At 48.1% G+C, this 13,298-nt stretch overlaps 1 protein-coding gene across 1 annotated transcript in view; it reads left to right on the top strand.

Moving 5' to 3' along the window:
- The first annotated feature begins 5,302 nt into the window (after nt 1-5,302).
- PPP1R9B (protein phosphatase 1 regulatory subunit 9B) overlaps nt 5,303-13,298 on the top strand; it is a 92,682-nt gene continuing 84,686 nt past the window's right edge. The window contains exon 1 of the mRNA XM_063138240.1: nt 5,303-6,782. Within this exon, the coding sequence (XP_062994310.1) occupies nt 5,355-6,782 (1,428 nt within the window). The 5' untranslated portion in view covers nt 5,303-5,354. The remainder of the gene's footprint in view (nt 6,783-13,298) is intronic.

Genomic DNA, 13,298 nt, shown 5'->3' with positions numbered 1-13,298 from the left:
TCCCACCGCCCACCCCCATAGCCTCAGGGATGGGATGCTTCTGTGGTTGAACGGGAGCTTGTTGTATTTTATTCATCCATCCATCCATCCATCATTCATTCATTACACTTTTAAACTGCCTAATAAATCAAGTTCCGGGGTGTGTGTATATGTGTACTATACATGAAGAGCATAAAATAAAAACAAAACAATGAATAAAAGCAGCGCACAATAACACCAAAATAAAACCAGCAACAAAATGTAAAAACTCTCCATCCAATAAAACCAACAGCAATAAAAGTATGATGATCTAAATGCTCTTAAAACAAAACAAAATTTCCAAAACAACAAGTATGCACTATGTTCATTTACCTTGGAGCAACTTATCTTTTTGGTTGGTGGCATTCAATCCTTTCTCAAGTCTCTTTTAGTGTGCAATGCCTTTTATAATTACCACCCCATCAAGGCCCAGTGGCCCTGATCCGGAGAATGGTTGAATCTGCCAAGGGGAGGCTGCAGCACTCCCCTTGAGTGCTGTCTTTCGAGAACAGCACCTAATACACCAGTTTTGGGTGCAAGGTGATCCCTATGGAATAGGGTGACCATATGAAAAGGAGGACACGGCTCCTGTATCTTTAACAGTTGTATTGAAAGGGGAATTTCAAAAGGTGTCATTTGTATATATGGGGAACCTGGTGAAATTTCCTCTTCATCACAATAGTTAAAGCTGCAGGTGCCCTGCCCTCTTTTAAATCTGGTCACTCTAGTATAGCTCCTGCAGCTTTAACCGTGGTGATGAAGAGGGAATTTCACCAGGTTCCCCATATATACAAATGACACCTGCTGAAATTCCCTTTTCTATGCAACTGTTAAAGATACAGGAGCCCCGTCCTCCTTTTCATATGGTCACCTTACTATGGAGTGATACATTAAAATTACACACGCACACTCAGAGGTTCTTGTACACCTAGTACAGTCAGTCTGCCTAATAATAATAATAATAATAATAATAATAATAATAATATTTATTTATTTATTTCTTACCCGCCTCTCCCTTTGGATCGAGGCGGGGAACAACATTAGTGCAGGAATCAACACATTTTTAAAAAATTCTTGATTTTACATTAATCTGGGTAGGCCTGCCAGAAAAGGCTAGTCTTCAAAGCTGCTTTAAAATCACAGAGGGAGTTAATATGGCCGTTCCATAATCCAGGGGTGACAGAAGAAAAGGTCCTCTGGGAAACTGATGTCAGCCTAGTCTTGGCTGACTGAAGTATGTTCTCCCCAGAGGACCTGAGTGTGCGGGGCGGACTGTATGGGAGAAGGCGATCCCGCAGGTTCCATACAGATTGCATTCAGGTGAATGGGTATAAATTACAGGAAGGCTGACTGAGGTTAAACATTAAACAGGTATTGTCTAGTCCCCCGAGAGCAATTCAACCATGGGAGAAGCTGCCTGGGAAAGTTTTGTAGAATATCTTCCTTGAGAAGCTCCCTAAAGGGAGTATTGCTTTAGGTTAGACTTATTTGTGAATATAACAAAGTTGCATTTGTAAACACACCCATCAGAGAGATGCAGCCGTTTGGCTTTACACTCAGTGGCAAACCCAGGTTTGTAGGTTTGGTGCTCAAGTATTGGCTCAATTAATTAAAAAAAAAAAGGTGCTCTCTTCCCTTTTCTGTCTTGAATTACAATTTGAGAATAACACATTTCATATTAGAAAAGATGCCATTAGCCCCTGTCCCTTTTAAGCTGTTTTTACACTAGGGCTTTATTGGGGAAAGTAAGTACTATGGCAGGGAGAATTGAGCGTAAAATCCGATTGGATCATCCAACTGAACTTTTACGCAAACCTATCAGGGGGAACTGCATTACAGCTCCAGTATCGATGGTTTTATAGGCCTGGAAAAACCCCACTCTTAAATATCAGGGCCGTGATACAAAATACGCTGAGCTAGCCTCCCTCATTGCAAGGAAGTATGGGATCATTGGCCTCAACTACACCAAGCAGGATATTCCACTATGAAAGCAGTATATAAAAGGCAGGAGCCACACTACTGCTTTATAGCGGTATTGAAGTGCACTGACAACTGTTGGGGCCCATTGACTTAGGCCTAAGGATTATCCCAGGCAAATGGAGGGGTCATCCCTGCCTGCTCCCGGTATCCTGGGTGTCATTTGGATGTACAGGGATGATCCCGGGATGATCCCGGGATATAGGCCTGGTCTAGCCATGGCTACATACTATATAATACTTTCATACCGCTATATCCTGCTTGGTGTGGCTCCTGCCTTTTAGATTCCACTTCCATACCGCTTTCATAGTGCAATATCCTGCTTGGTATAGATGAGGCCACTGTAACACTTCCAGGGCATGAATGGTGAACAACCAGTCAAAACAGAACTGCTTGAGAGAACTGGAGCACTTTGTGTGGCTAAGGTAGATCTTACATGTTTTGTGAGCACCTATGTACAACAGAGGCAGGATTTACACTGCTGCTTTATAACGGGTTATAATAGCTTTGACAACTGTTCGGACCCAGGACACATTCTATAGACCATTTTCAAAATGTCATATCCTGCTTGTAGATCTGGCCAGAGCTGGGTGTTGTTGTTGTTGTTTTAAGCAGTGGTGTTGAACCTTAATCCTGTGGGCCAAATCCAGTCTTCTTGGGGTCCCAGTCCAGCCGTCCAAAATTCCCCAGATGGTCATGCCCCCTTGCTCTGGCTCCACCCCCCAGCATTCATTTGATGGTTTCTCAGCTTTTTCGTGCCTGTTCCCCACCCCCTACCCCACTCCATTCTGAAAGGTCAAAACACCTCTAAGATGGATACTGTCAATAACAGCTTTAAAATCAAGTATGTTTTGAGCAGCACCGCTGTTGCATTTGGACCCTCCCAACTCTAGAATACAGCTCCCCGAGAGTTTTGCCAGCATTTAATCTGGCCACTGGGCTAAAAGAGGGATGACACCCGTGTTTTAGAGGTATTTTATTTCATAAGAACTGTTGTACGGAGGCCCCTGAATTTGCTTTCAGGTCGTGCCTGCACCACGAACGTAATTTCAGGTTTATCATGCAATGCTTGAATTACAGGGTAAAGGTAGGAGGCCTTTAGTAAAACCCACAAGCCCCATTCCCTGACTCCGCCCCAGTTTTAACCAAATCATGCCCCTCCTTTGTAGTTTTCTTTAAAATGTCACCAAAGGTAAAGGTTGTGAGCCCTCTCTGCCCCCTGAAATTTTAGAACTTCAGCTATGGGGCGGTATATAAATGTAATAAATAAATAAATAAATATGAAAATTGATGCTTGCCATATGGTTTGCCTCCTTGCTGCCTTAAGTGGGGGGGGGAAACCAAGATCTACCTCACAGGGTCGTTGATGGCAATGAATGAGCAAAGGGCTGGAAAATGGTCAAACGCTATTATAAAATTTATAAATGTCATCAATAATGGATTGTTCATGATAAAGTACTGAAAAGGGGGGGTTGGAGTTTAGACCAGGCTCCAGTCAGCTCAAGTTGCCACTGTATGGATGAATTGCGTCAACTGTTTTATGACTGGAGAGATCTTGTAATACACATAATTTTCATCATTCGATGAAAATATTTGGGCTGTATTATTTACCAAAGCTGGATCTTCACCGAGTCCACCTCTTATTATTATTATTATTATTATGAGCACCCAGCTTGCAAGTACAGTGCCAGGAACACTTTGCAACAGCGCAAAAAAATTAAATCTTACACAGGAAGCTGCTTTATACTGAGCCAGACCATTGGTCCATCTAGCCCAGTATTGCGGACACTGACTGGCAGCAGCTCTCCAGGGATTCAGGCAAGGGTTTTTCCAGCCTTGCCCGAAAATGCCGGGGATCATTGAATGTGGAACCTGCTGCGTGCAAAGCATGTGCTCTGCCACTGAGCTATAATAGCCCTTCCACTACACACGGAGAGATCCAAATTCCCGGGTCAGGCGATATCTTGGTTAGGGCTTACCCCAAAATTTCACAAATTGAAAAGTGCGCGCGACCCTTCGAATTCCCGGGCTCGGCCGTTTTTCTGGTCGACGTTTTCCGTTGCTCCACATCAAGGTCTCGCCGCACCGTGGATTTTGCAACACTGCGGAAGATCCTCGGCGATCAGAAACGCGTGTGGGCCCCAAACAGCCCGTGCGACGTTGCAATCAGATCCCGGGGTTACACTTCTTTAAACTGGGTGGCACAAGGCAGGGTGTCAAAACATCTTGGAGCGAGGGCTGCGATTAATCTAATTTTGGAACAAGGTGGCGATTTTTTTTTTTTTTATTATTATTATTATTATTATTATTATTATTATTATTATTATTATTATTATTATTATTAAAAGGCCAGAGAGTTGTGAAAGCCGCCGACACGAGGAAAGGGTCGGATTACATGGCCATCTAGATATATATTGAAATAATCCAACGGCGAAGGGGAGGAAGGGTGATCGTGGTTCACCCCCCGCCCACTCCCTTTTGCCTTGCAGTGGGGTTGGACGAGTTCAGTGGGGTTTTCACTCTCTTTCTGCGGCGGGAGGGCGGACTGAGCGTGGCGGGGAGAGAGGAGGAACGTGTCGCTGGCTTTTTTTCCTTCCCCCTTTTCTTTTTTTTCTCTCGCTTCCTTTCCTGCCACAGCAGAAAGGGGTGGTGGTGGTGGACAAGGAGAACGATCTCTTTAAGACCCAGCGGGAATTTTCCCTCATCCTCTTCTCTCTCTCCCCCCCACTTTTTTTTTTAGGAGCGACAGGCTGTGCCGTTTGCAGAAGGGTTTGGTCTCCATCATTGGGCTGCAAGAGCGAGGGAGAGGGAGGGGGGAGAGGAGAGAGCGGAAGGCACAAGGAAGAGAGAAGAAGGGGATGCAAAGCGAGGTGGGACACGCATCCGACCAGCCGGCAGGCGTGGGCCTGAGCTAATCCGAGCCCTTTGCAGGATCTGCTACCATTGGTAAGAAGCCGCTGGGATCCATTCCGCCCGCACACACTCCAACACACACACACTCTAACACAAACACACACTGCAACACACACACACACACACACACACACACACACACCCCAACACACACACATATACACACACGCCGCCTTCTCTTCTCCTCCTCCTCCTCCGCCCCCAGCGACTGACCACATTTCCCTGACACAATGAAAGCCGTTTTGTAGACGGAACAGCAACGCGCCGAGCCCCCTCCGTGCATCTCGCGATGTGAGCCCGCTGCAGCTCATCGCGGAAGAGGCAGCTGGAGGAGGAGGAGGAGGAGGAGGAAGGGAGGAGCGGGGCAGGGGAGGGGGGGTGAGAGACAAGACAAGAGGAAGCGCGGGGCTATGTGGTGTCAGCGACACCAGAAGATTTGCTGAACCATGATGAAGACCGAGCCCCATAATAGTCCTGGCGGCAGCAGCAGCGGCAGCAGCAGCAGCAGTGGCGGCAACGGCGGCAGCGGAGGGACCTTGCGGAGTGCCTCGCCTCACCGGAACGCCTACGAAGCCGGCATCCAAGCCTTGAAAAGCCCCAAGGATGCCCTTGGCAACCCCGACAGCGAGGAGGCCAAGAAAGCCAGGAACAAGAAGTATGGCTCCAACGTCCACCGGATCAAGAACATGTTCCTGCAGATGGGGACCGCGCCGCCGGCGGGCGACGGGGCGGTGGACCTGGCCAAGCTGAAGGAGAAGCCGGTCCGCTTGTCCTTGCCCCGGGCCAGCAGCCTGAACGAGAATGTCGACCACAGTGCCTTGCTCAAACTGGGCACCAGCGTCTCCGAGAGGGTGAGCCGCTTCGACTCCAAGACGGACAAGCCCCTGTCCAAGCTCCAGGAGACGCGGAAGATCTTCGAGAGGAGCCTCCAGGAGAAGGAGACCACCAACAAACTTCTCCTCAGGAAAGAGAGAGCGGGCTTCCAGGACAGGAAGCTGGACGTGGTGGTGAGGTTCAATGGGAGCACGGAGTCGTTGGACAAGCTGGACACTGAGGCCGTGTCGCCCACCGTCAGCCAGCTCAGCGCTGTCTTCGAGAAGGCCGACCTGAGGAACAATCTCCACAAAGCCCCGGGCAAAGTTGGGCCCCTCAACTCCAAGATTGTCAGCAAAAGGTCCAGAGTCTTCCTACAGGCTCCCGAAAGCGGTGCCAAGGGGGAAGCGAGGAGCAGCGACGGGCCTACCCTCCAGGTGAGAAGCAGGCCGCTGGAGGCCGACAAAACCCAAGCCAAACTTCCCGCTGGCGGATCAGGTGCCGGGAAACCTGGGGACAAGGACAGTGCTGTGGGCCTGCGTCCTCAGAAGGTCCAAGAGGTGCGCAAGATCAAGCCCGTGGAAGTAGAGGAGAGCGGAGACTCGGAGCAAGAATTTGAGGCGGCAGAGGTGGCAGTGGCGCTAGCGGAGGAGCACAGCAAGGCCTCCAAAGGGTCTGACACTCTCCGGGCTGAGGTGATCCAGGCTGAGGTAACGGTGCATGCGGCCTTGGAAAATGGCCGGCTGGGGGGCGAGAGACACTTAGAAACTCCAGACCCGTCGGGCGATGCTTACTGTGAGGAAGTGGCCAAGGCTGAGGGACCAGAGGAAAATGACCTGGGTGACGAGTCTAAGAAGGAAGATTTCTCTGAGGCTGACCTGGTGGACATTAGTGCCTACAGTGGGCTGGGGGAGGATTCGGGAGGGAGCGGGCTGGATGAAGACGAGGATGCCGACGGACTGTACGCACCAGAATCCAGCTGTGTGGAGATCGCTGGGCTATCAGAAGAGGACGAGGCCACCCCTAACCGCAAGATCCACTTCAGCACAGCCCCCATCCAGGTAGGCCTTTGGGTTTAATGTCCCTAGTAGCAGTGACAGATAACTGGGCCCCAGGAGGACCAGTTGTCTTTAGATGTGGGAAGCGAGTTGGTGCTGGAGGTTGTTGTCAGTTCTAAGCCAGAATCTAACCTCATACCCTCCAACTTTGGCCTAGTACTCTCAAAGAACAGCTGTGATGGGCAACCAGGGTGTCAACTGGATGGAATGCTTCTCCATACAAAATTTCCCTTCTTACATTAAGTAAATAAAGTTAATAAATACAGTTCCTTGAACATAGAAAACTAACATGTCAGAGCGAAAAGTTCTAGCTTCACATTTGCCCTGACATGCTAGTCTTCTATATGTTGGGGATTTGGGGAATTGTTATTCATTTTGAAGGGCGAAGCATTCAGCCGCGTGAGCCCCCATTTGCCATCTGAAGCAGCACAATCAAGAATCAGGTTTGTCCCCTATTTGTGAGAACCAGGCTTAAGTCTCCTAGACAAAGACGGCCCTTTCCTCCAACCCTTTCCCATTCTAAGGCCTTGATTTTGCAAGGCCTGTGGCAAATGCTTACCTTCACTTAGGAGGACTAGACAAACTGAGAGGACAGGGCTTGTGTTTTCTTTTGTTTGCATGTTCTCCTTTTCATTCACTGGGGCCAAAATGTATCCACCTAACGGAAGGCAATTGTGCTCAAGGGGGTCAAAGCAAAACTCTCCCACCCTAAGGGCTGGCAGAGGGGGCCTGAAGCCACGTTTGACAGGCCTGCCCTTTCAGTGAGGCTGGGAATGGAACCGATGAAACAAGAAGATCTCTGTCTACCTACTTTGCTTTCCAGTGCAAAATCTAAGGATATGTGTGTTTGGGGGGGGGGGGGTGGAGCAGGGAAAGGGTGGGGTTGAAAGAGACCTTTCCCCATTCAGCAGACGGGGAGATGCTGAGATGACTTGATTTTCCGGGCGAGGTGGGGGGGTGGGAGAAGCCATTCTCCATCCATTGCTTTCTGCAAAGCATCGCTTTTACGAAACGCTGGGGGCGAGGGAGGGATTATTAATGAACCCATTTACGTCTGGCTGCTGGTAGTAAGGGGAATAACACATTGGATGTGAAATCTCAAGTTTCTCACACTCCATCCCACCTCGGCTAGGGACTGTGCTGTCTGTGGGGGGAAAAATCTCTGATACAAATTAAGGGAGATGCTCTATTGCCATCTGTCCCTTTACAGCTCCCTCCCCCATACACACATACCTTCTGCCTTCTTGGAATCTTTATTGCTTGGCTGCGCCCCCCCCCCCCCCCAAACATCTTGCAAGGATCAAAGGCATCCTAGGCATAATTCCCAAGAGTTAAGCTGAGTTTCATTGTTTGTAAAGGTCCAGTTTGCTAAGGGGGACCTGGACGTAGAAAGTCCCTCTGTCTTCCTCAGAGGAAATAGCAAGAGAAAAGGGGAGCAAAATGGCAACCCGGCTAGCAAAGTCAGTGCCTGGGTGGAAGATGACAATCAAACCAGTCCAGCCTGTTCAGGTTCCAAAATAGGATTTGACACTTCTTAACGCACCTTGCCCATCAGCTCCCTTCTACTCAGTGTGGGGTAGTGGTTAAATTAGCTTTCCCCAACCTGGTGCCCTCCAGATGTGTTGGAAGACACATCCCATCATTCCCAGCAAGCATGGCCAATGGCCGAACATATCTGGAGGTCACCAGGTTGGGAAAGTCAGTGAGAAGGGAAACCCAGGTTGAAATCTCAGCTCAGCCGCAAAGCTTATTGGTGACCTGGGGTCAATCTCCATCCCTCCGCCTAACCCACTTCACAAGGTTGTTGTGAGGATAAAGGTGTTGTGGGGGTGTATGCTGCCTTAAATCTATTGCAGGAAGGGCAGGATGCAAATGAAATACATCAAGAGATAGATTAGAACAGGTGTGAGAAGGCTTACGAATTGTGGGATCTACTTCATTTTTTTTTACTGGAAAACCCAAGATCCACCAACCAGAGCCTGGTACAAAAGATATACATTTTGAATTACACAATTCTGAGCCCAGGAATTTGTGTTGAGCACCAGAATTGAAGAGAGCTCACAGTCCTTCCACATCATTCCTGCTTATCTCAAGCTTTCTTCATTTCAGCAGTATAATTTACGATGCGGGTGGGAGGAGAGTCATTTTTGTTGCAGCTGTAGTTAAACAATTGGGAATCAGAAACCCTTGCCGATCTACTGCAAATCAGCCAGGGATTTACCGGCAGCTCCAGATCCACTTTCTGCCCACCCTTGGATTAGAACCTGGGAAATGTGGGTTAATATTCCACAAGCAGATGGCAGGCGTGAACATGGTACCCCCTGCCAAAGGTTACATTTCTTTGGCCTCTTGGCACAATTCTTGCTTAGCCACCATCCTGGCTTCAAGTCACGGCAAGTCCCTGAGGAAGAGGCAGCATTCCCTGAGTAGAGCTGGTATAAGAGAGTTTGGATTCCTAGGAGCTAGCCTCATCCTGGGTTGTCAAAAATGTTTAAACGTTGAGGCTCAAGGGTCAGATTTTAAGACCCTTGACGAATGAAATACATCATGGGATTCTAAAACACTTCCTGGTCAAACCATGGGCTACACTTGAATGTATTTGTTCTGGGGATGTGTGTGTGTGTGTATGCATGCATGCATATGCTGGGGCATTTCTGAGTGACATGCAACGAATTGGGTTGGATCCAGAATCTACCGTGCGAGAAAAGACACTGTTTGCATAAGGTTCCTCAGCCTGGTTTTGGGGGATCCCCTTCCCTCGAACTCATCAAAGCTGGCTCTGCTTAGCAGGCTCTCCTGACTCTCTATGCAGCACTTTCAGGGAGTAGTCAGGGGCTGAGAAGTCCACTTCTGCCAGTGCAGTTAATCCAGCATAAATCTGGATCCAACCCATTCAGCTTTGCCAGATGACTGGAAAAAAAACACAATTTAAAAAAAGAAAGCAACCCAAAGTCTGCCAGGGAGAAAAAAATAGGTAACCCTAGGTTATCTCTAGGGCAGCCTTCCTCTAGAAATCACCTAGGGCCTGCAACTCCCATCATCACCAGCCAGCGTAGCCATGGTGGCTGTGGATGATGGGAGTTGTAATCCAACTCATCTGGAGGGCACCAGTTTGGGGAAGGATGCTCTAGGGCATTGGGGGCCACCACTGCAAGCAACAAAATGCTCGCTGGCGTTTGGGCTTGAGAACATCCTTTTAGGGACACTCTGGCCTCATCTACACCATGCAGGATATTGCACTATGAAAGCGGCATATAAAAGGCAGGAGCCACACCAAGCAGGATATACTGGTATGAAAGTGGTATATGGTATGTAATGGGCCCCATCAGTTGTCAGTGCACTTCAATACGGCTATAAAGCAGTAGTGTGGCCCCTGCCTTTTATATACTGCTTTCATACCGCTTTCATAGTGCAATATCCTGCTTGGTGTTGATGAGGCCTCTGTGTGCTGATAGTGAGCCAAGCATTAGGTATGGCGTTGGTCATATTTGAGGCTCAGAAGGAAGTTTGCTCCAAGTCACATTTGCTAATAATGACTGTTATGGTTGGGCTAACATTGTCTTCTCCTATAATACATTGCTTGGCTCACTTGCTGGAGCTACCTGGATGCCTCGAATATGTCCACTTTTGCTCTCTGTTTGTTGTTCTATGGGTGAGTGAGGTTCGCTATGCGGAGGATCCTAATTTGGGAGTAAAACTCAGCCTCTATGATTCTAGGAACCCTCCTGCTCTCCTCCACCAAACCCTAGGTCAGCCTTCTCAACCTGAGGCCATCCAGATGGTTTGGACGACAACTCCCAGAATTCCTGACCATTGGCCATGGTGGATGGGGCTGATGGGGGTTGAAGTCCAAATCGTCTGGAGAGCACCCGGTTGGGGAAAGCCACCCCAGGTGTTTCAGGATGCTGCTGAGTGCTACTAACACTGGGTGCTGCCTCCATCATGCAGCAAACCATAGGCGTACAATAGTCAGGAGAAATTTCAGGATAAGGCCGTCTCCATGGACGTTCAGCAGCTCCTGCAACATCCACCTGTGAACTGAGTCCCAGAAATCATGATGGCTGCCCTCCTGGCTGCCTTTGCCACTGACTGACCAAGTGTTTAGCGTGAATTCAAGGCTATGGGAACAGAATCTGGAAAGGCGGGAGTTGCTGCTTAGATGACTTGCCATCCACATGAGATGGGCGTGTGGAATTTGAAGGGGGAGCTAAAAACAACAACAACACAGTGCGTTGTTTAAAAATAGAAAGAATAGCTCTGCTGGATCACACCAATGAACCCTAGCCCAGTATCCTGTTTCTGACAGTGGCTAGCAAATGCCTCTGGGAAGCTCACATGTATAGGGTATGAAGACAACAACCTTTATTTATTTATTTATTTATTTATAGCATTTTTTCCCTGCTCTTCAACCAGCTAGGCTTCCAAAGCAGCTTACATATCAATAAACACAAGGCAGTGCCTGCCCTCATGCTTACAATCGAAATAACCACCAGACAAGAGGAAAAAGTGATGGGGAGGGAGAAGGAAAACAAAAAAGCCCAGGCAGTGATACTTAATGTTATAACATGATCATCTGTAATGGTTATAATGCAGCTGGATGTTTCTTGGTCTTTTGACCACATCTCTGAAACTTAGTTGGTGTGGAACAAGCATCCTTGATCAAACTTCCCCTGCTATTTGGCTTCAGCGTCTGGTAAACAAAGGTATTCTGCCCCTGCTCATGGAGGTTCTATTGAAGCATCATGGCTGAGAGCAGTCGACAGGCCTCTCTTCCACTAATTTGTCCAATCCATCTTTAAAACCATCTTTGACGGGGGCATTTGCTACATCCTTTGGGCAGTCATTTCAATAAATTAATTAAATTTTGAAAGGAGAGGTTCTGGGGCTCATCACGTCTGTCCCCTAATCCCAGCTGTGTGGGAGAGAGACGACTTTTATTTGTCATGGTGAGAAGGAGGACTACACAAGGCAAAGGCACGTATAGGCCCTCTTCTTTTGTTCAAGCTGGCCTACCAGATGGGTCCCTGTGGCACACAAATTAACGTGAGCTCTGTTTGAGAGGTTCCAGATTTGTACCCTCCAAGGATTGCCTGTATATCGGCATGGCAAGACTGTAGGGCTTCACTAGCAATGGGACTCCAAGCAACTCCTGGGTTTCCCTTTTAAGAACAACAACTGAAGGAACGGGTAACATGTCACCCAGCTTTTCTAGCAGCTATGCCCAATACTCTGCTCCTCCCACCGGTCACAAGTGCCAACTAGGAAGGAGCAGACATAACTCCTGGGGTGCGATACCAGCAGCGGCACTGCACCAAGTAAAGTCACAGTAGCGGAAGGTAGTAGCAACTAGTGCTCTCAACCAATGGAACATTTCTTTAATTTCATTAACAAAATCCCAGAGTTCGAAGGGAATCTAACATATATTGCATTCCAATCCATCTTGTAATGTTTTCTTGCTCATCGTGGGTTGGATTCTTTTGTTATGCTCAGAGGACACCAGGGCCGAAACAGCTTTCAAAGTTCAAACAAGTTCAAGGCCCATCAGTACCAGGAAAGATCCCAGAGTAGAAGCTGTGCTGGCACTGATTCCAGATGAGCGCTGTGGACTTCAGTTGCTTGCGGTAGGAAAGCCGTATTCGTTTCACCCCCAAAGGAAACTACCCGCTCTCTTTAGGTACAAACCGAAAGGAAAAGCCATCTTTAAATCTCTTTTTATGACATACTGAGCAGAGGGAAGAGGAAGCTGACATGCTTGTGTGCGTGTGAGGTCTGCATAGCGGCATGTTCTTTAGTCAGCCCCACTGATCAGTTAGGGGTTGAGGGAGGCGGATTTAAATCTCTGATTAAAGCTTTGGTTGAAGAATATACTGATTAAATCAATTACAGCTTCCAACCCTTATGTCAACATATCATCAGGCCTTACCATGGAGGTCCCCTGGCTTCCATCAGAATTTTTTTTATTTAAAACTAGTTGAGCTTTATTATTAAAATTAAGTTCTGGAATAGAATCTCAGCTCAAATTAAGATCTGAGGGGGTGGAGGGAATCACCCATTCCATGTCTATTTTGTTCTCCTGGGGCGGCTTTCATGGCTCCCCTCCCCTTTATCCTGTCAGCAACCCTGCAAGGTAGGTGAGGGCTGAGAGAGATCGCTGTTCACGCAACTGTTAACCCACTGGTTAAGTGCGGGTTGTTTTGAACCCTGCATTGTTTATTGAACAACGGGTTATCGTGTTGTCTGAGCTCAGCCAGGGTGGCTTGTTAACCATGCAGAGTGCCTTCTTTTCCCTCGAAAAAGCCACCTTGAGAACCATGGTTTGTTGTTGGGTTGTTCACATTCCACACTGCATGGTTAAGAAGCCATCCTGCAGAAACCATGCTGCGTTCAGACAACACGAGAACCCAGCCTGTGGAAAACGTGCTGCGTTCAGATAACACACTAATCCATGGTTCAGCAAACAACCCACAGTTCAAAACAACCCTCACTCAACCACTGAGTGTGGGTTAACATGTTGTGTGA

This window comes from Elgaria multicarinata, chromosome 11 (assembly GCF_023053635.1).
Source record: "Elgaria multicarinata webbii isolate HBS135686 ecotype San Diego chromosome 11, rElgMul1.1.pri, whole genome shotgun sequence".
In the NCBI taxonomy this organism is placed as follows: Eukaryota; Metazoa; Chordata; class Lepidosauria; order Squamata; family Anguidae; genus Elgaria; species Elgaria multicarinata.
This window is presented reverse-complemented; position numbering and strand designations above follow the sequence as displayed.